Source organism: Propithecus coquereli, unplaced genomic scaffold, assembly GCF_000956105.1.
Source record: "Propithecus coquereli isolate 6110/MARCELLA unplaced genomic scaffold, Pcoq_1.0 Scaffold218, whole genome shotgun sequence".
Classification (NCBI taxonomy): domain Eukaryota; kingdom Metazoa; phylum Chordata; class Mammalia; order Primates; family Indriidae; genus Propithecus; species Propithecus coquereli.
Genome location: NW_012146967.1, coordinates 3,140,452 through 3,162,244, shown reverse-complemented (window position 1 = coordinate 3,162,244; position 21,793 = coordinate 3,140,452). Strand labels below are relative to the sequence as shown.

The 21,793-nt window shown below is 48.9% G+C and overlaps 2 protein-coding genes across 4 annotated transcripts in view; one reads left to right on the top strand and one right to left on the bottom strand.

Moving 5' to 3' along the window:
• The window catches only part of SYN3 (synapsin III), a 407,059-nt gene that overhangs the window by 107,252 nt on the left and 278,014 nt on the right, over positions 1-21,793 (top strand). For 2 of the 3 annotated variants that reach the window (XM_012644720.1, XM_012644718.1), the window contains exons 4-5: positions 1,681-1,840; positions 4,925-5,014. In XM_012644720.1, coding sequence (XP_012500174.1) covers positions 1,681-1,840; positions 4,925-5,014 — 250 coding nt within the window. The remainder of the gene's footprint in view (positions 1-1,680; positions 1,841-4,924; positions 5,015-21,793) is intronic. The other variant, XM_012644719.1, reaches the window with a different exon arrangement.
• TIMP3 (TIMP metallopeptidase inhibitor 3) overlaps positions 6,830-21,793 on the bottom strand; it is a 55,943-nt gene continuing 40,979 nt past the window's right edge. The window contains exons 2-5 of the mRNA XM_012644722.1: positions 20,613-20,695; positions 12,528-12,639; positions 11,772-11,893; positions 6,830-10,725 (exon numbers count right to left, since the gene is read on the bottom strand). Of these exons, the coding sequence (XP_012500176.1) occupies positions 10,528-10,725; positions 11,772-11,893; positions 12,528-12,639; positions 20,613-20,695 (515 nt within the window). The 3' untranslated portion in view covers positions 6,830-10,527. The remainder of the gene's footprint in view (positions 10,726-11,771; positions 11,894-12,527; positions 12,640-20,612; positions 20,696-21,793) is intronic.

The following is a 21,793-nucleotide window of genomic DNA, read 5'->3' as shown; positions in this document are numbered from 1 at the left end:
ACTCTGTTGCCCGGGCTAGAGTGAGTGCCATGGCGTCAGCCTAGCTCACAGCAACCTCAAACTCCTGGGCTCAAGCGATCCTCCTGCCTCAGCCTCCCGGGTATCTGGGACTAACTTTTTATTTTTTTAGAGGCAGGATCTTGCTATGTTTCCAAGCCGATCTTAAACTCCTGGCCTCAAGGGATCCTCCTGCCTTGACCACCCAAAGCGCTACGATTACAGGCATGAGCCACTGTGCTCAGCCATTCATTACTTTTGAAATCAGATAGAAGCAGTGAGTGGTTATATTGTCAGTGATCCCTGTGGCCGTCAGATCCCTGTCAGAGGCACACACGTGCTCTCCCTTCATTCCTCTTTCATCCCTGCTGCTGTAATTCCAAGATTCTCACCCTAACCCTGACCACAGAGCAATATGAGTCTGACTGGCTACTGCCCTGAGCACACCGTGAACCATACCTGTGGAGAGGATGCTCCCACCCAAGTGGCCCCCGCGAGATGTGTTATGACTTAGCCACGGAGACTTGCGATTTCCCCTGGCAGTAAGGAGCGGCGTCCACGCCCGTCATCCGTTCCTGCAGCACATGGTCACTGCGGCCCTGCTCGTGTGGGGTCGGGCCCTGGGTGTACAGTGAGGCTCTGGCTGAGAATGATTTCAGAAGTAGCTGCACATTCCTTTCCTCTGTCTTCAGTGGGGGAAGATCCTTTGCCTTGGAGAGTTATTTTAATCGACATTAGAATTATTTTAGAGACACAATTTATTTGAAGCTAAGTGTCTGGTCCTGGGCGAGACAAGTGGATCGATGGGATACCATTTTGAGCGTCAGCCTCATACCTACAGTGAGGCTGATTTTTTCATGTGTCTTAGAAGTGAGGAATCCAAAAATAGGTAGATTCTTGGCAGTGTGCATGAAATAATGCGTGAATCCCTCTGAGGCCAAGTGCTGGAGTAAAAACCACGTGGGCTTGGAGCCGGGTGACCGGCGTTCACGTCGGCTTTCCTGCTCCCCAGCTTCGTGAGTTGGGGAAGTTCTTAACTTCTCCGAGCTGCGCTGTCCCCGTCTGTAGATGGGGAAACAGTCTGCAGCTTGCCCAGGTCTGTTTGTGAGATTTCACTGGGATCATACCTCCAGAGGGGCCAGCAAAGAGCCTGCCATGGACTTGGCCATCCCATGCGCACTCTCGCTGCTTTCCCGATGCTGCTGCTGGGAGGGAACGAGACACGTTTGATTTGAAATCTGCGGGAAGGAGGCCACGCTGCTCGGCGATTGACAGCCAGAGCTGCGAGGCCACACAGACCTGGCTCTGCCACTTCCCTGCACTGTGTCTTTTTGAGCAAGCGACTCAGTCTTCCTGAGCCTCAGAGGGCTCATCTGTAGCAGGGAGCTGATGGCACAATACCCACCTCCTGGGGCAGGTGTCCTCACAACAATATATACATTCAGTCCAGTGCTGCTACCTGGGGAAATCTCAGTCCATTCACTGAGTTACTTGATACTTTCTTTTTCTGATTGCAAATAAAATATATGCTCCGTGTAGAAAGTTTAGAAAAGAGCCCATAAAAACAAACAGAAGGAAGTATGTGTTATTTTCAGTCCTTTGACCTTGTAGTGCAGTAGCTGCCTGCCTGCGGGTCAGTGCTGTGCCGGTGTGGTAATGACGCCCTGCTCACCCCTCTCTCAGCAGATCCTTCAAGCCAGACTTCATCCTGGTCCGCCAGCACGCCTACAGCATGGCCCTGGGCGAAGACTACCGGAGCCTGGTCATCGGCCTGCAGTATGGGGGGCTGCCCGCCGTCAACTCTCTCTACTCTGTCTACAACTTCTGCAGCAAGCCCTGGGTGGTAGGTGACAGGCCAGGCTGACCTGGAGGGTGCTGGGAGGGAGTGCGTGGCCTCCCAGCCCTGCAGTGGGCCCATTCCCCAGCATGGAGTTCTCCACAGTGATAAGAATCTTATCAATATTTACGCAACTGAAGAAACCACTTGAATACCAGGACTCCTGTTGGAATTGTTGCCTAAACAATATTATATGATTACGTATTATGATACAGTAGTGTTATAATAACATTAGTCATAAAAATGTACTGTATTGTTTTGATTAGCATTCTATGATCTTATCATCATTGCTATTAATAGCAGGCACCACTGATTGAGCACTTACCACGTACCAGAAAACTGTGCTACCTGGTGCTCATACTGTCGCTGTCGTGCGAAGTGGGTGTCATTCCCCCATTTCGCAGAGAATGAAATTCCAGGGTCATGTAGCCAGTGAGTGCTGAAGCCAGAACGTGAAGCCATCTATCTTCAGCACCCAACACTTGATTTCTCTTCTTTTATTCATTAGCTTCAGTCGTTCATTTGATTTGTGTTTCCATCCAGATGTTACCTGTCAGAGAGGTATTTTATTTTCCTAAAATACCACCTCTCCGCTCCCTCAAACACTCTCAAATCCTTTACCAGGCTTTATTTTTTTTCCTCAAATACTTATCTCCACCTAGAATGCTGTATTTATCCATTCATTTGTGCATTTTCTGTCTCCCTGGCTAGAAGTAATTTGTTCGTGCAACAAATATTTATTGAGCACTCACTCTGTTCCAGGTACTGTTCTAAGTCCTAGAAACATAGCAGTGAGCAAATCAGACCAAAATCCCCGCCCAGTGGATCTTACATTCTAGTGGGCATTCTAGTGCAATGCATTAATAAATATACCAAATATATAATATGACCTATGATAAGTGCCAAGGGGCAAAACAAAGGAGGGAAGGAGGAATGATAACTGGAGGTTGGGGGGAATGTAACATGTGAAGCTTGTAGCCATTTGGTCTGTGTGGCATTGCTGTCTGTCTGTGTGATCACCTGGTGGCATAGGGCAGTGCTTGGGAGTATGGGCTCTGGAGCCAGACTCCCAGGTCCTGGCTCCTACACTTATGAGCTGTGTAGCCTTGGGGAGCCTCCTTAACCTCTCTGAACTTAGCTTCCTTATTTGGAAAATGATGACAATAACAGGGCCTTCCTGTTTGGGTTATGAGTTAACATGTGCTCAGTGCTCTTAAAGGTGGTTGGCACAAAGTATACATTCAATGAATGGTGACAGTCATCATTGCTCCTAGCACCTAGAACAAGGCCTGGGCAGAGTGGACACCCAGTATTTAGTGAATGTCTACCTGCATTGATTTAATAGATGTGGATAGTCTTTACCACTATTATCATGGCCCTGGTCTCCTTCTCATTCTGCTCTAACTGAACTTTTGGCCTAAGGCATCCAAAATTCAAGTGCCACTGTTAGAAAAGTGTCCTAAATAGTATTAGCCATCCCCCCTCACCTTTTTCCCCCTACACTTATCATGATGGTAGCGACCACAGTTCATTAGCACTACCTGTGCACTATCCTGAGCCTTAACATGCATATTGTGTTTGATCATCAGAATGATCCTGGTGAGTAGGTACTGCTAACATCTCCATTGTACAGGTGAGGAAACTGAGGCTCACAGAGCTAGGAATAAGTGGTAGAACTGAGCCTTTCTGAAACCCATGTGCTTAATTGTGGATTTAAGCTTCCACTCTGGACTCCAATTTCCTTATCTATAAAATGAGGGACCCTCACATCATTTCCCACATTTCTGAGGTCTACCAGACCCTCCAAGTTGACTCCCTGTTGCACTGCACATATAGGCCACACCCCAAGAGTTTGCAGAACAATCCTGGGCTGATGACCGTCCAAGACAGATGGGCATGAGACTCGGCCTCTTTTCTAACCATTGGGCAGCCACATTTAGCCACACATTGCAGCTGATTCCATCCTCTTGATCGGGACCTTGATCAGGACCTTGACCTGCTTGTATCCACCAGTGGCTCCCCTTTGCCTTCTGGGAGAATTCTAGGCTCCTTGGCTGGCCCTTAAGCCTCCTGGTGGTCTTGATGGTGACCTTCCAGCCTCCTCTCATTGTCCTCGGCACCTGGGACCACAGCCATGGCAGCCGCTGAGGATCTCCAGCACACACAAGTCTCATAGCACACCTAGAGTGCAGTGAGAAATCCTTCCTTCTCCTCTTATGTCATCTGCTCCAGGGAGTGTCCCTGCCCCCCATTCCATCCCCCTTCCAGGTCCCACAGCCTCCATGCTTCCCTCTGGCCTAGGCCGAAGACATTCCTATCTCCACCATGTGCCTGTTTCCCTCAAGGTTAGCTTGTTGCCCTGATAATGACACACAGTGATGGAACTCACCCTCTAGGGCAAAACAAGGAAGGGCTGAAGCAGCACAAGCACAGTGGGAAGGGATGTGGCTTGAGCCATTGGAAATGAGAAGTGTAACAGCAGGGACAATATTTATTAATAGTAACGTCATCTAGCATTCGAGCATTCCTATGGACAAAGGCACGCTGTATCCTGCCAACAGTTCTATGAGGTAGGGTGTCTTGTTATGTCCAGTCTACAAGTGAAGAAAACAAAGCTCAGAAACCTTATGTGACTTCCCAGGTTACACAGCTAGTAAGTGGTAGAGAGAAAATTTGAACCTAGGGAGGCTGGATCCAAAGTCTATACCATGAACTACTGTGCAGTGCTTCCTCTCTAGAAAGAAGACATTTCAGGCAGAGGGTATGGCATGAACATCCGCAGGTGGTGCTGTGGACAAGGACCTTGTATGAAATGCTGAGGATGTAGTACATGCTCATTAAATGCAGTTGAGCTGACTCCAGGATCCTACCCACTTACCAGGTCTAGGGCAGAAATGGAGGGGTTGATTCAGTTAGATAAGGGAGAGGATGAACATCCAGCTGAGGACTCTGGCCTTTATCCTACAGGCCAGGGACAGCTAGGGGAGCTCAGCTTCGAGCAGGCAGATACTTGAAGCTCAGGATCAAGTGAGAGGTGTCACCATACTGGGTACCAATGGCTGATCAATGTTTTCTCCTCTTCTGTTCTAGTTCTCTCAGCTCATTAAGATCTTCCATTCCTTGGGCCCTGAGAAGTTCCCGCTGGTGGAGCAAACATTTTTTCCCAACCACAAGCCAATGGTGAGTACCCTTCTTTACTCTGTTTCATAGTGTGGCATGAACACAGATGTCTGAGTCCCCAGGGCTCAGGCGTCACTCCCTGACCACCTGGACTCTGAGGAAGAGCCCCAGTGTCCTGTGGGAATGCCTGGATTTCCTGGGGGAAGAATCATTTCTCCAGGTGAACTTCAGGCAGTAGGACAAAGGTGGACAGCATTTTGGGGGACCTCAGGAACTTTCAACAAATCAGGGGACAACTTGAGCTGGCATGTTGGAGCCAGAGGTTGATTATAAGGTAAAAGGTGTTTTCAAGGCAGGATGTTATTTCATTTGAGCCCTTTCTGGGACCTGGTTTCAACTTGTGTTTTAATAAAAAGCAGTAATATTTTGTTTGCAGTGATTGTTGAAGGGCAGTTTCCTTCTGTGTCCTCTTCACTTTCTAACTTTTGAATACCCCTGTGGTTGTCTCTGGGAAGCAGGTGGGGCTTAGTTCGGAGTACGTGGTAGAGCCTTCCGTTTGGAGGATACCTGGTGGGGAGAGGCTAACGTCTTTCTGAATGGGACGGACAGTTCTCCATCTATAGCTGGAAGAACATGGGTGTAGGAGCTGTGGGCAGCTGGAAACAGTCATGCTGTATGGCGGGTGATCTTGCTAAACTGGTCAAAGGAATGCAGGCTGTGGCCTTGTGCTTGGACTTGCAGAGGCTGTGAGTCTCAGGAAACAGAATAATTAGTAGGGTACCCTGTAGTCCCAGCTGGGGACTGTGGCCTGTGTGTAGAATTCGCTCTCAGGCTGCTGAGCTGGACAAGCCTATTTGGAGACATTGACAGGCAGGACTACAGGTTCTAACTGGAAGCAGTCTAACCAAGCAGAGGTTTTCTATTGAGTACCTTTCCCTTACATCTGATCCAGTGACTGTCAGAAAATCCAGGATGTGCTGGCTGGAATAAGAAGGGCACATGTGAAACCCGTCACATTCCAACAAAGTGTGAATACAGTGGAGAAAATTCAGGGTTTATCATCAAACCAGCCTGAGTTTGAATCGCAATTCTGTCTGTGTACCAGTCTTGGGCAATGACTTAATCTCTGTGAACTTTGGCTTCCTTGGCTAAAAACTATGGATGACAGTGGAACAACCTCATGAGATTGTTGAGATTTCACGTGATCATGAGTACAAAGTGCTATGCTGGGCATATGATAGATGCTCAAAGTTGAGTAGCTCTAAAATAGGGGCAAAAGCTATAACCTGAAACGTTGTCAATGGTGGGGTGCAAGTTGGGCAAGGAGTCTGTGGCCAGTCCCTGCCACTGAGGGTGACAGGCCCTTCTGTACACTCTGGGAGAGGGCCACCAGCTGTTGTGGAACCTCATCGGTTCCTGGCATCCCCAACAAGGCTGAGCCATACTCGGAATTTCAAGCAGGCAGTTGACATTAAGGCCTCCCCTCCCCACCTCCACCAGGTTGAGATTCTTAGGGAGAAAACAAGGAAGGATGAGTCAGGGCCCTAGCCTGGGGGTACCTGTACCGCCCCCATGAGTGGTTGGATAGAGAATCCAGACCTTGTAGAACTACGAAGAACCCTGGCAACAGAGTCCGGGATCGAGGTCAGGGCTGGATTAGCAGCCAGGAGGAAATCTAGGCTACCTCTCCTGAAGTTCCTCCTGCCAAGGGAAAAGGACTGGGGTGGTGGGGCAGGGGCAGCCTGTAGAAGTGGGTCGGGGAGGGAGTGTGCACAGGCCTGGAATTGGGGCAGCAGGACAGATGTCAAGGCCCTCTGGTGCCTATATAACTTCCAGTGGGCGTCAGGACACAACAAGGCAAGAGCCAGCAGATGCGTGATAGAAATAAAACCACTTTACTGTTTAGAATAAAGGACACACTATAAAAAGTGAACATTATGCAACATTACAAGACAATATACATTCACGGAATATAAAATTCATAAATAACATGGAGGAAAACTGTAAACAGTGCTACAAAATTTAGCAACAAATACATTCCTTCTCGACAGGGTTTTCTCTGGTTGGTTTCTCTCCATCACTTCTGGGTTTCAGGACAGCAGACTGGCTACAGGGAAAGTTGGGGGCACAGGAGAATCTAAGACGCCCCACCCCCCCAAAACATAAACCATTCTCTAAGTTCTTCCTTTCTTCTCACCTCCAAAGAGCCCATTTGGAAGTTGCTGATACGATATCCACCTGCCTTACGCTCCCCCATTTTGTTTTGCTTTTGCCATTAGATTTTTATAGTGTTTCTCTCTGATAAAAATACTCTAGTGATATTTTTACTTTAGGCAGCCAGGAGCCAAACACTTGGGTGCCACCTTGGGATAATCCACACTGTTGCTCGTCATGCACAAGATGAGGGGAAGAGCTAGGGCAGAGAAGGGCAGTATCTCCTGGGGCCCCAGTGGCTCCTAGACAGAGCTATTCCAATAAGTCATTTGTTTCTTTAATTTTCCAAGCATCATGGTGTAAAAAATGGTGCGCACGGCTGTAGCTCAACCACCAAGAGGCAGGTCTGGGACTGGGGGAGGGTCTCCTAGTCTTACCTCCCCTGGACAGGTCAGAGTGCTGGCCTGAGAGGCAAGAGCCTGGGTGTGGGGCTTCCTTGGTTGGAGGCAGAAGTGATGTCCAAAGAAGCAAAGAGAACTTGGAATCACAGCTCCCACAGCCTTGGGTTTGTTGGAGAAATCATGGCTTCCCCATTGGGTGGTCAAAGGGTCTTGAGGGGAGAGGGAATGAGAGTGAGTAGCAGACTACCCAGGGCCAGTAGATACAGAGCAAGGATGTGAATAGACTTGCCATTTTTTCCCATCTCCTTCCTACTCCTCGAACCACAGGGATCCCCACAGGGAGGAGGCTGGGGGAGTCTCAGTGACTAGTTCCTTCTGGTTCTCCCGATTGCCAGTCTAGCTGCCTGCCCGTAGAAGTATTTTACTCTCCATTCCACTGTAGAATTTGATTCAGGAAAATGGCGGCATGTGGGTTTCTGTTTTTCTTTTTCTCTTAAACACAATGTACACATATTACAGCCTACACATGACACAAGATTTAGCAAAATAAAACGTTCACGATATGATTGAAATATGGAAGTGTCTCAGCTACATAAATGACTTTAAATTATACAGTAAGTGAACAGGTGAAATAAACAAAGCTATAGCTTATAGAAAGCTCAAAAACCGCCCTCTGACCACATCGCTTCGCAAAAGACCCTCCTTTGCCCAGGATCTGCTCACCAAGGCCTAACCAATGGGGCTGTGGTTCTGACTTATCTACCATGCAGGGAAACTTCAGGTGCCTCGTGCTCAGGCTTCACCCCAAGTCCCTCTTTGTGTGAGTGGGGGTGACCACACACCAGGGATGGAGAATGGCCAGATGCCTCACAGAGGAGATGCCGACGTCCACTTGCGGGAGGGCAGTTGCTCGGGTTGGGCAGCGACTCCACCTTGCGAGACTTTGAGGTTGAAATAAAGATAATCCCAAAACACCAAGTCTGGGCTCATCCCTTTAAAACCACTGGCCTGCTGGCCTCAGCTCCTTCTGCTTCCATCTCCCGCTCTGCCAAATGGCGTGACCACAGGGGGACAGGCACAAGGGAATGCAGTCGATCCTAAGGAAACCCGACGCCTGCACTGCCTTCCTGCTCTGGGGTTCTGCCAAACACCTTGCCTGGACATTTGTGTGTGTGTGCAAGACACTACAATGTGTTGGCTGCGTCTCTTTTTTCCCTTCTCCTGTTTCAATTGGCAGCTCTGTTTCCTAGAGTGGAATGAGCTGAAGATATAAATGCTAACAGAGAATGAATACCCCCATAATCTGAAAAAAGAGACAGAGAGCAGTCATGTTAAATGACCCCATCCAACCATTGCCAGCTCTGTAAAATATACATTATTACCCACTCTTGGCATCTCACGTTTGACACTAAAACTTAAAATAATTTCATTTAATAAGAGAATTTATATTATAGTTTTATTTCATAAAACACAACAAAAACCCTACAGCTGATTGCAGAGTCAGGCTTCCCCCGTGGCCAACCATTTCAGTTCCATGAGGTGAGGACCTCAGGAGGTGGCATTTGCCCACCAGTGAGCTGGGGAACGGGGAACAAGCTGGCTCCAAACCCAGGAGCGGTGGCCATCTAGCCACGGCAGAGCACTCTGCAGCTGTCCCCTCTGCACCCAGACCCGCAACCCAAAATGACTCTCATCTGCTATCTGAGCCAAGCCAGCCAGTAAGGCAGTTAAATGAAGGCCCCAAACAGGAAGCAGAAGAAGAGGACAGGGACAGAGGTCAGGTGGCCCCAGTTATGGGGAAGAGAAGTGCTGAGGGTGTTCAGAATTTCAAATTTTAATTACAATGAAAAAAAAAAGTCAACTTGGAATGTCATGATGTTCTTCAAACAAGCAACGACAACAAAACAGAAGAGATTAAACTATTGGCGTATTTAACAGCATTGAACAGAATTCTGTGTCCTATAAAAAAACAAAATTAGCTTATGTCCCCGTGTGGGTATGTATATGCAGATGTGTATACAAACACATCCCCCTAGGTGAGCTAAACACTACTTTGGAAATAGTATTCTCTACCCAAATCTACTTGGCTATATCTGTGGATAGTGTATGGTGCGTGTACTTCTCCAATTTACATAAAGGCAAGCTCCCGGCCACATCTACCAAAGAGGTTTCCAGGAGGAAATCTTGTGGGAGGCGGGGAGAGGAAAGACATTCATCTCAGTCTTTCACCTGAGCTTTTGTACAAGGGAGGCAAATTGCCTCCTGACCTCAGGCAGGTGTTTAAGTCTTCACCAACTAAGAAAGCTCTATTAGCAAGGCCTGGGCTGCTTGCTCCAGACCCAGAAATATCTGGTCAACCCAAGCATCACTGGGCTGGGGAAGCTGTGTGTGTGCTGTGTCGTCTCCGACCCTCTCTGGCGGGTTCTTCCTTCCCTCCCTCACTCTGACACGCAGACACAGACAGACACAGCCCGCTTGGGACATGCAGTAGCAGCTCCTCGGTGTACGAGATCTTTCTTTCGCACACCTCGAGTCTGTCTGCGTGCTGCCCCTGACTGATCCTGGAACAGCTGGCCTCTCAGCAGCTTCCTTGTCTGGGTCCTTTAAGCACTGGGATGGAGGAGAAGGGCAGAGGGAAGAGCGGGTGGGAAGAAGAAAGAGGGGTAGGTATTACAATGCCCGAAGAGGGTAGTTTTTCGATTTTTGTTTTCCTAAAAAAATAGAGATTATATTATCACGAAGAAGAAGGAGTATGCATACCTCGTTCTTTCTGGCATGGCACCAGAAATTCCCGGGTGGAAATGGGTGATGTCAAAACCAAAAAGAATGGGTAGGGTGGGGCCAGGAGGATAGTTCCAAATAAACCCCATATGACAGCATAGACTTTTCTTTAAGTGTTCGAAGTGCTAAATTTGCGAGAAAACAGGCACTAATTTCATTGTCATCATCTGGGAAGAGTTAGTGTCCGAGGGAAGCTCAGCGGGAAGGGAGGGTAGTGAGGTGGGCAGGGTCTGGCGCTCAGGGGTCTGTGGCATTGATGATGCTTTTGTCCGGGGGGGCCCATCCTCGGTACCAGCTGCAGTAGCCGCCCTTCTGCCGGATGCAGGCGTAGTGTTTGGACTGGTAGCCAGGGTAGCCGAAGTTGGAGAGCATGTCGGTCCAGAGACACTCGTTCTTGGAGGTCACAAAGCAAGGCAGGTAGTAGCAGGACTTGATCTGCAATTAGATAACAGCCAGCGGTTGGTGGGTTCTGCCAGGGTGTGCCTGATGCTGCCTGAGCGGGGATTCAGCCCCTGGGGCCACTGCAGGGGAGCCCTTTTAGCCCCTTAGCGATGATAATGCACATGACACTAGCTAACATTGATTGGGTACCTTCTGTGTACCAGACATTCTGCTAAGTGCTTCTGTGTTATTCCCACATATTCTCATAATAGTTTTATCTCCCTTTTACAGAATAAGAAATAGAGGCTCAGAGAGGTTAAGTAACTTGCTCCAGGTCACATAGCCAGTAAGTAGCAGAATTAGACATTTGAGAGAGCTTGTCCCGCTCAAATGGTAACTGGCAAGGATGGGAGATCTCAGCTGTTTTAGGGAGCTGAGGAATTAGAAAGATGAAAGATAAACTTTGGAGTCCAGCTGCTCTGGGTTAGAAACCAGACTCAGCAAGCTGTGCAACCTCGGGCTAGGTACTTAAACTCTCTGAGCCTCTATTTCCTCATTTGTAAAATGGGAGTAGTAGTAATTAAAGCCATATAGGGTTGTTCTGAAAATTAAGTAAGAGAATGGCCCTACTCCCACCCACAGCAGGAAGGCCGTGCCTTGGCCCTATACTTGGTAAAGGGGTAGGGCCTGGCTGAAGAGAGACCTTCCACAGCATGTGGTACCAGCAGTCCTGCACCAGCTTGCCCACCTGGGGTGGGGGCCACCAACGAGTTACCTGCCAGGGTGAGCCCACTCAGGGACCACTTGGCAGAACCTGCCAGTGTTTGGATCCTGTACCTGCTACAGCCTCGAACTGCGGGGAGAGGGCAGGAACACTGAAGAGTCCTCCTTGTGGCCCAGCAGCTGCCAAGTGGGCATTGGGGAGGCAGCAGATTACAGCAGAAAGGCATTCCTCCCCTGCCTTCTTCTCTGTCCTGCCTGGGGGCAACCTTTCTTAGCACCTCTGCTCAGATGTGCCCCTCTGTCCTGGCCTAACACATGTGGGCCTGCGCCCAGTACAGAGGAACTCCCCCCTCCCCTCGCCCAACCCCAGGGCTTACCTTGCAGTTACAGCCCAGGTGATACCGATAGTTCAGGCCCTTGCGCTGGGAGAGGGTGAGCTGGTCCCACCGCTCCACAAAGTTGCACAGCCCCGTGTACATCTTGCCGTCATAGACGCGGCCTGGGGGAGGCAAGACCACGACAAGGGGAGAGTTATTCTGTCCAGAGCACAGCCGGAAGGGAAAGAATTCGCACGTGCCGCCCTGCCACTTAGGCCTTGCAGACCCAGCCCCTTTTAAGATGGACTGCAGCCCCATTTTCCAAATGAGGATAATGAAGCCAGCTTATGCCATGTGTCGAAGGTCCCAAAACCATTAAGTCCTGGAGCTAGCACTAGAGACCAGCTCTTTGCTTCCCGCATAATGGTTTTTGGTTTTGCTTTTTCCTTTACCACACTGAATACCTAAAGGTGGATAACTTTCAAAGACAGACCTAGTAGGTTGACCATGAGGTAGAGAGGAATAGACAATCCCCTTTCATTTATAGTAAAGCTGAGAAACTACAAAATTAGGAGATTTCCTCGGAGTCAGTAGTGGAGCTAAGACTAAAACCCAGCCCGAGTGTAGGAGCCTCAAGCTCTTAGCCCTGGGCAAGCTAGATGGACTCAACCTTAAGGACTCTGTACACTTTAAATGGACACTTGGCAAGTGTCCTCAGGACACTGCAAAGTCAACAAGTCCTTATCTGTTCCGCTAAAGTGAAGAAACAGTGGACCTTGGCCAGGCCCTGGCCTGGATGCCAGAGTTGGCCATTACCTGTCAGCAGGTACTGGTACTTGTTGACCTCCAGCTTCAGGCCACAGAGACTCTCGGAGGCTTCCGTGTGGATGTACTGCACGTGGGGCATCTTGGTGAAGCCTCGGTACATCTGCGGGCAAAAGGAACACTGTGACTTCTTCCTTTCTGGTTTGGACACCCATAGGATCCAGCAATCCCACTACTGGGTGTGCATCCGAAAGAAAGGAAACCAACATATTGAAGAGATACCGCACTCCCATGTTTATTGCAGCACTAGGCACAATAGACAAAATGTGGAATCCACCCAAGTACCTATCGGTGGATGCACGGATAAACAAAATGTGGCGTATGTACACAACGGAATATGATTCAGCCATAAAAATAATGAAATCTTATCATGTGTGGCAACGTGGATAGAACCGGAGGTCATTATGTTAAGCGAAATAAGCCAGGTACAGAAAGACAAGTGCCGCATCTTGTCACTCACGTGTGGGAGCTAAGGAAGTGGATCTCATGCAGCTAGAGAGAAGTGTGGTTACCAAAGTCCGGGAAGTGTGGGGGCAGGGGAAGAAGAGAGGCTGATTAATGGGTACAAAAATACAGATAGATGGAAGACCTAGTGTTCAATAAACCAGTAGAGTGAATACAATAAATACTTATTATATATTTAAAAATAACTTGTAAAGAATAATTTGAATGTTTCCAGCATAAAGAAAAGATAAATGTTTAAGATTATAGCTATCTTAATTACCCTGATTTGATTATCACACATTATATCAAAATATCAAAATGTCACATGTATCCCAAAAATGAGTTCATATATTACGTAGCAATCAAATAAAATAAAAGGAACGCATGAGAGGAGGCCCATGTCTAGAGAGCACACTGCCATTTGGTCTAAGGGAATCTGGTTTGGTTCCCCTATTTGGCCATTGAGTGGCTGGTCACTGACCTACCCACCTCAGGGCCCCCTTCACCCCAGATGAGGCCACCTGTCCTGCTGTCTAGCCAGGTTGGTGCCTTCCCAAGAAACACTCCTGTCCAGCCAGCTGCACCACCGTGGCCATTCCAGCTTCCCACAGCACGCCTCCAACTCACACTTCTCACATCCCAACATCTCTTCAAAAATCCAAAGAAGTTGCTGTGACGAGGGTCCTCCCACTTTGTCACCCTCAGGCCCTGAGCTCCACGAGGACAGCCAGCATTCTCATGACATCTCTGTGACACTTTTCAGAGTACAAAAGCATTCCCACTCTTGTCCCCCTCACAGTATCCTTGCAAGAACCCTAGGAGGTAGGTATTGGTAACCCCATTTCACGGAAATTCTGCTTGGCTGTGGAAAGCCGAACTCGAGCTTGGCATTCTCCATGTTTTTATTCTTCTGAGCATCTGGTGAAGGCACTGGGTTCCTTTACCCCAGATGAAGCATGTAAACATGTCTACAAAATTCCGAGACTTTTAACTGAATATTTTAAAATTATTAGGTGGAACCATATGAAATTGCTCTTATTGGGTCATTTTATCTACAACACAATCTAATATGGTAGTTCATAACTGGAGGTCATTTTGCTCCCCTAGGAAACATTTGGAACATTTGGCAATGTCTGGAGACATTTTTGGTTGTCACAACAGTGAGCAGAGTGTAGGGATGTTGCTAAACATCCTACGATACATAAGACAGCCCCCAAAACAATGAATTATCTGGCCCCAAATGTCCATAGTACTGAGGTTGAGAAACCCTGCTCTAATATTAACCCATGCATCCCCATGACAGCCCTGCGAGGCAGGAACTATTACACACATTTCATAGATGAGGAGCCTGAGCACAAGCATGTTAAGTGGCTTGTCTAAGGCCACACAGTTGGAACATGGCAGAGCAAGGATTGTAAGCAGCAGAATCTGCCTTCAGAGCCCATGTTCTTAACCCTTATCCTAGGACAGCTCCCGCTGCAGCCTCAGGAGCGTATGACCAAGGGCCTGTGGTGCAGGCAGATGCCGTTTCCGTCTCTGGCTACTACGCCACACCTATCAGCACGTGCTCAGAGTCACTGGTGTGAACGTGCCCAGGGCCGCATCCACTTCGTGATCCCAGGTCCAGTCCACAAGCATCACACAGGCCCAGATCTGCCAAGCCAACGCTGTTCGCTGCGGGATCTGGTACGAGTAGGACGGGGTGTCGAGGTGTTGCCCAATCCCATCATCCCCCAGTTCTCAGAGTACGTAGGCCCTGGACCACCGGTGCTCTCTGGGCCTGTCCCAGGGGTTTACAATAGGACAATGTCTCTACTTTCATTCTTGGCATGCACTGTTAATTTACTTATGGTAAATTTTTTTTGTTTGTTTTGGGACAGAGTCTCACTCTGTCGCCCTGGATAGAGTACAATGGCATCGTCGTAGCTCACTGCAACTTCATACTCCTGCGCTCAAGCGATCCTCCTGCCTCAGCCTCCCAAGTAGTTGGGACTACAGGTGTGTGCCACAACACCCAGCTAATTTTTCTATTTTTAGTAGAGGTGGGGTCTTGCTCTTGCTTAGGCTGGTCTGGAACTCCTGAGCTCAAGCAATCGTCCCACCTTGGCCTCCCAGAGTGCTGGGATTACAGGTGTGAGCCACTGCGCCCGGCCTACTTATGGTAATTAGTACAAAGCCAGACATCACTTTGTTGGTATGTCATCTAAACACCTCGCATTCAGTCTGTGGGCTGGGTTTTTTTCCTCATCTTCTTTTTTAAGTGGCAACTAGTTGGTGCGGGTAGGTGGTCCATAAGGACCTTTATGTCGTAAAGCGGTCTTATGGACCTACAGAGTTTGTGGGCCTCTGCCTTGTTTGAGGGGCACACTGTTCTGATTGACTCAGGGGGTCTCCCCTCCTGACCCCCTTGTCTGCCCAAGGCTTGCCAGCTGAACAAGGACTCACAGCCATGTGCTTTGAGAAGTGCCGTCCACACTTGGTGTCCAGTTATGCCGTGGGGGAGTGGGGATGTGTCAGGTCATGACGGTGACTTCCTCAGTGATGGATGCCTTTCCGGCTTTAACGGGAACCATGTTTAAGAGTGCTGCTGTAGGCATGCCATTGAGTGTAGCCTTCGAAGAACATCCCCTATACTTACTTCTGTGCTGAGTGACTTATTTTTGTGTGGGCGATCCTTGAGGTTTTGGCAAATGCTTCAACTAAGCGGTCACTCAAAGTCTTTGGTCCCAGTCCATTGGAACCTCAGTTCCTTCTGCGTCAGTCTTTTCCTTTGACCACCCCCCTGTTTTATGGGTAAAAATCAAGCTCCTGTTTAGAGTCCAGCAGTCCCTTGAGCTGCTCTGTAAGAACTTGTTGAAATCAGCTTGGCATCACTGCAACTTTTAAGTTTGCAGGAATTGTGTTTAAACATTGCTTCCAGCACTTGCACACAGAGTCGAAATTTTGATACTTTACAAAAGACTGGGTCTGATAGACACAGTGCTGCATTTTGGGGTTCTGAAAATAGCAATATGGTAAAGGTAGGTTTTACTGATTTAGTTGTCTTTTCTTTATAATAATCCTACCTCAATCTACATATTGATCCTAAAAGTACCATTATATCTGCAACATAGAGATCTAGAATTGGTCTGACACATTTAGGAGGGTTATAAGAGGCTTATAAGGTCCTAAAATCGGAGAATCAGAGAATCTCAGAGTTGGAAAAGACATTAGAAGTGATCAAGAGGTAAACTAATCCTCGTGGAAGATTAGTGGTAAATCCAGGTTCTGGAGACCAATGGCCAGAGTTTGAATCTTGTTTTTGACACTTGTTAGCCACTTGGAAAGTTACTTAACCTCTTTGGGCCTCAGTTTCTTCATCTGTGAAATGGAGCAAAGTTACTTCATAAGGAGTTTTTGAGAATTCAATGACTGAGAATAGCACTTGGCACATAGCATTCAGTAAAGGTTAGCTTAAAACCAGTTACACTAAAATTCATGAGCAGAGGAGGAAAGGGTTTGGTTCCCTTCTTCCTAAACATCTTTGCCTATCCTCATCTCTTAGCAAAAGTAGTTAAAGCTGGTTTGGAACTTCAGACATAGGCTGTTCTTTTCCAGCTAGATTCTGTGTGCCTTTAGGCCCCCTTCTTGGTAGTTATCTACACAAAGTTCCAAGAAGTTAGCTGCCCTTGGGGTGAAGGGACAAATAATGGAAGAAAGAAGTTTCTGAGTCCGGGGGCATTGGTAATATTTCTAAAGAAATGTCTGGTCTTCGCTCTACATTGACAGCATGGAGTGCCACCATTATGTCAAATATTTCTTGCATGCCTACCAAAGATCAGCATTATTCTGTGTGCTGGTTTGCATCTTGGACTCATTTAAACTCACAGCTTATTGACAGACCAAGCTACTGAGGTCTGCAGACACTAGGTACCTGACTGAGAAACCAAGTGCATGTTCTTTCTCTTACAGAGTGGGCTGTCTAGCTGGGGAAGCAGGGCATATGAATGGAGTCAGTCTCTGCAGAGGGCTAGATGAGTCTTGAACCATGAAGAGTCACAGGCATTGGGAGGAGGAGCATGGTTCCCTTGGGCTGAGGTTCAAGGAGGATTCCAGCTGGAGCTTCACAGGCGAGACTCTGCCATTGCTCATGTGATTAGACAAACCACTGCAGGAGGAAGTCCCTGGGGGCCCAGCATTCCAATAGCCTGGCAGATCTGTCCTGCCTACAGTCAGGACATGCAAAGCACATGACCAAGAGGTCACCCCATGGGACCCTCCCAGGCCCAGCTGGGACATAATGTCCCCTATATGCTGGCTCTTATAGCCAGCCTGAGAGCATGTCCCCACTGCACAAACAGCAGCTCCTGGCACAGTGGAACACTTTCTCATGGTCCCGATGAGAGATAAGGTCCCCACAGATTACAGTGGCCAGTTCTGGAAACTTCTACCTTTGTACCACAGCCTAGGGCCTCGGCCCCAGCTAATCTCCAAGTTTGGGTTTGCTTTGACCTCCCTCAACATTCTAACACCCTTGTCCCCCTCACATACACACCCATGGGTCTCTGCATACTCAAGCTGTGCCTAAGAGATGGATCAGAGGCTCTGGAGTCAGCAGATGGGAGAAGGTCTGCCCGCCTGTCATCAGTGAGAGAAGAGAGAGGCCAGACAGGGTGACTCGGATTCTTGGGTTCTCCAAGTTCCTTTAGTCCTGCTCTAAGGGAGCCCGTGCTCACCCCATCTGACTCTCCCGCGTAGACTCTCTAATCCACTACAACAAAGCCTCCCAGGGACCAGTGCCAAAACTCATGCAGGCTTGCCTCTCTGGCCTCTCCCCCTTCCTCCCTATAAAGTTTTCTGATACACCCTCTGCAGGATGTTGCAAGTTAAGAGCTATGCTGCTGTCAGATGACAACCCAACAAACCTCTTTTTGTTCCCTGGGGGAATTAGATACAGACGGGGTGAGGGCAGCCCTGAAAGTAGGTGGTTCACTGCTCTGTTATCTCCTGTAGGCAAAGGCTCCAGACTTTTGCTCGGGCTTGCCACTTTCTAGCCATGTGATCTTGACTGCTGTGTAACCTTCCAAATCTTGATTGCCTCAGCTGTCAAATAGAGGAAGGTGGATCTATTCCCCCGTGTTAGCGTAAGGACTGATCTATGCAAAGGCTGAGCAGAATGCACAGCAAATGCTCAGGAAATGTTACTTGTATGGAGTCTTATCATAATGAGAACAGCATTGTCTTTGTATCCACACCTCACAGCACAGTGCCAAGCACAGAAAGGGAGGGAGGGCTGGGAGGACAGATGGATGGACTCCTGCTTCTACTCCTAGCCTGCACCTTCTCTGACTTTCAGGCCAGCCCCTGGACGTGAGCAGAATCCAGTGGCCTCTCTGGATAGAAGGGCACTGACCAGTTCTATGGGTCATGACACTAGGTTGGTAGGAGGGTCAGAGTGAATAAAAGGCATTAGATAGTGGTTGATGATTAAAGGAAGATGGCAGGGAGATTTGGGGAGGAAAGAACACAGGACTGGGAAGGAATCCCCCCACGCCTCAGCTTGGGGACCAGATCTGCCCTTCATTAAATGCATGACTCCGGGCAAGTCATTTACCCTTTGGGCCTTCGTCAGAAGTACAATGGAAGATTTTCCACCTGATGCCCAGCACCGTGACCCTCGGGGACGGATGCTGAGTGGAAAGCCTGAGCCCTCCAGCCCGGGGGGTATGGGGGGGGTGGGAGTGCAGGCTCTGAAGCTCATGGGTGAGCAAATGCTTTTTGTTCTTTAAACAGCCACCCCCTGTGGCTGGTCTGACACCAGCAAGGGGGCAATGGGACTCTGCCCACAGGAAGGGCCTCTGGCCACCCTGGTCCCCAGGCCCTGACAGCTGGAGGGGAGCTGAGCAAGGTTAGGAACTGCCACCTCCCAGCTATTTCCCTCGCAGCTCCCTGCCGGCCACAGTGTCTCCTAACGAGGACTGCTCCAGAGCAGGCAGCCGAATGTGTTTTCTGAACCTCCGCTTCGGTCTAATATGCTCTGGCATTCCCTCGCTGACTGCCAGAGGTTGCAAAGTGGGTTTTTTGGGTTGTTGTTGCTCTTGCTGGCCCCCCTCTGCCCATTCTTCTCTCCCCAGGGCTGTCTGAAGACATAAGCTGGTCTCATGACTAAGCTTAGGCAGCCAAGGGCAACTGGCCAGGGCTGACTCTGGACATTACATAACCAGAAGGCTGTGGATGTTTCCAAAATTGAATCCAAAGCAACAGGTTTCACAAAATGAGTACATCTAGCCTCAGGCCTTAGGACACAGGAATAATGAAGCCTGGTGGGCAGCCTCCGGGATGGTCGGGTACCACTCGTGGGCTGTGGCACTCCCCTACTCAATTCTACCTGGATGTTAAGGCTTGTCTTCTCTGGGGAGTTCTCAGGCCATGGGGCCTTGCCCTCATCCCCCCGTTAGATGGATAAGTAGTCACCATGTCCCTGTTCCTTGCTAGATCCCACCCTAATTGCTGAGGACACAAATATGAGCAAAAGGCTGGAGGGTTCTCTTGGACCTGAGCACCTCTCATATTGAACTTCTGAGGAGTCACACCTCTGTCTCTTCTCTCCCTACCTGACTATAGTTCCTAAAAGTAGAAACCCTCTCTCCCTCATGGCCATCCTGACTCCTGGCACAGAGCTCTGCATGTAGGGAGGTCGGGGTGAGAGACCAGTTGCTGAGTTATTCAAGGTGAAATCCAGTCCTCTCTGCTGGGCTAACCGAAGTACAGCCTTCCAGCACCCACCACCAGCTCCCGCATGCAAGAAACACTGCCAGTGTCCCAGGGCACTCCACATGCCGGGGCTGGAAGGGCTGTTAGGGGCAGCAAGCCCAAGGCTGCCCTGTTAACAGACGGCAACTCTGAGGCTCAGGAAAAGGGATGCAGCCCAAGGTTAATGGGCCATTTAGGAGTGAAGCTGAGGCGAGGATGTGGGTTCTCTAGATTACAAATCTGCTGTTCTTTTTCCCAAGGCATACTCCCTTAATGCGTTTCATAAGCTTCATATGCTTGGTTAAATGCTCAGTAAACATTGCTAACTAGCTAGGTTGCAAAAAAGACAATCAGAGCTGGGAAAGCAGGGAAAGAAGGTACAGTTCCTACCTCGGGATAAAGTTCCTGTGACCAGCACAGGTTAATGCAAAGATCTGAGGGGTGCAAACCTACGTTGTAACTTCGATGACCGCGTGAGACCTGTAGGCATCATTGAATCCCAGAAAGTCAAAGCTCGGAAGAGCCCATAGAGACCATCAAGCTAGTCCTATCCTCGTTTTACTATTGGGAAGATCAGAGCCCACTCGACCAAGGTCTCAAGGATACCAGGTAACACGGCCGTGTGCCATCTATTCCAGAGCTCAGCCTCCTAACAAGTGCCTCTGAGTGACTCCACCTGCACGGGCTCTAGGACAGAGCAGCCCATGCCCCCTCCCTGCCCATCCCTTTCTGCTGCCTCAGCAGCTCCCTCCGCAGCAGGCGGAAGGGCTGGGTCTGGCTGGGGCTTAGACACTGAGCAAACACACATCCCAGTTCCAACCTACTTTGCCTCCCTTGGCCAGGACTCTTCTGGCACAAACCCAGAAACCCTCCTGGAGCCAGGCCGGTGATGTCACTCACCTTCATCTGCTTGATGGTGTAGACCAGTGTGCCAAAGGGCCCCTCCTTCACCAGCTTCTTCCCCACCACCTTGGCCCGGATCACTGCAGAGAGAGCAAGACAGAGACGGGGAGGAGGTTACAAAGGCCTGTACCACGTCAGGAACAGCACCTCTGCGTGGGCATGCTAGCCCCCATGGTGCCTGGAAGTGCCCTCTTCCCTTGAAGGCAACTGGAATAGAGGACTGTGTTTGTAAGAGAGGGAATTCTAGAGACACTGGGGTGAAAGGGAGGTTGGAGGATAAAGAGCAGCAGCCATCATTCAAATTAATTACCCCACAGATTATTACAATAAAAACAGCTCCCATTTGTTGCACGCCCACTATGTGCAATAGGACATTTCACTTATTTACTCCTCTCACCTGCCTTCCAAGGGCAGTATGAGCATCCACATTATATAGATAAGGAAACTGACCAAGAGGTGAAGCCACTTCCTCTTTCTGAGCCTCAATTTTCTCATCTGTAAAGAGGGTATAACTCTACCTACATCAGGGAATTGGAATGAGGATTAAACAAAAGATCTTATGACATTTCCCACAACATCTGGCAGAAAGGAGTTGCTCAGTAAATATCAGTTGACTCTGAGTATGAAACTAATCAGACCCAGTGGCTCGACGGCTGAAAGAGGGGCATTTACCACATGCAGCAGAAACACAAAGAAGAGAAGAATTGACTTTGAGATTCTAGGAGGTTGAGGCTGTCTTCCCTTCTATTTAATGTGAAGAAGCAGCACCCAAAAGCCGTCTTCAAGTATGTGTAAAACTGGCACATGGAGGAGCAGATGGATAGGTCTTGAAAACAAAAACTGGAAATGGCAGAGAGTAACATTCATTGGCTCAACCAAAGAAAACATCATTTAATGACAAGAAATAGCAACAAAAGGCAGGGGGCCTGCTGCAGGGACAGACAGCGTCTCCACCAAGGGGGGCTGGACGCCCCCATGCTAGGACCTTGACAGGAACAGAATGGGTCTTGCTCGTGCAAATCTAACTCTTCCACCTCTGAGATCCTGTCACTCTTTCCTATCTCAAGTGTCACTTAGCCCAAAAAGGAGGAGATGCTCAATAAGTGCTTCTTAAACAGAATATCCTTTACACACACACACACACACACACACACACACACACACACACACACACACAC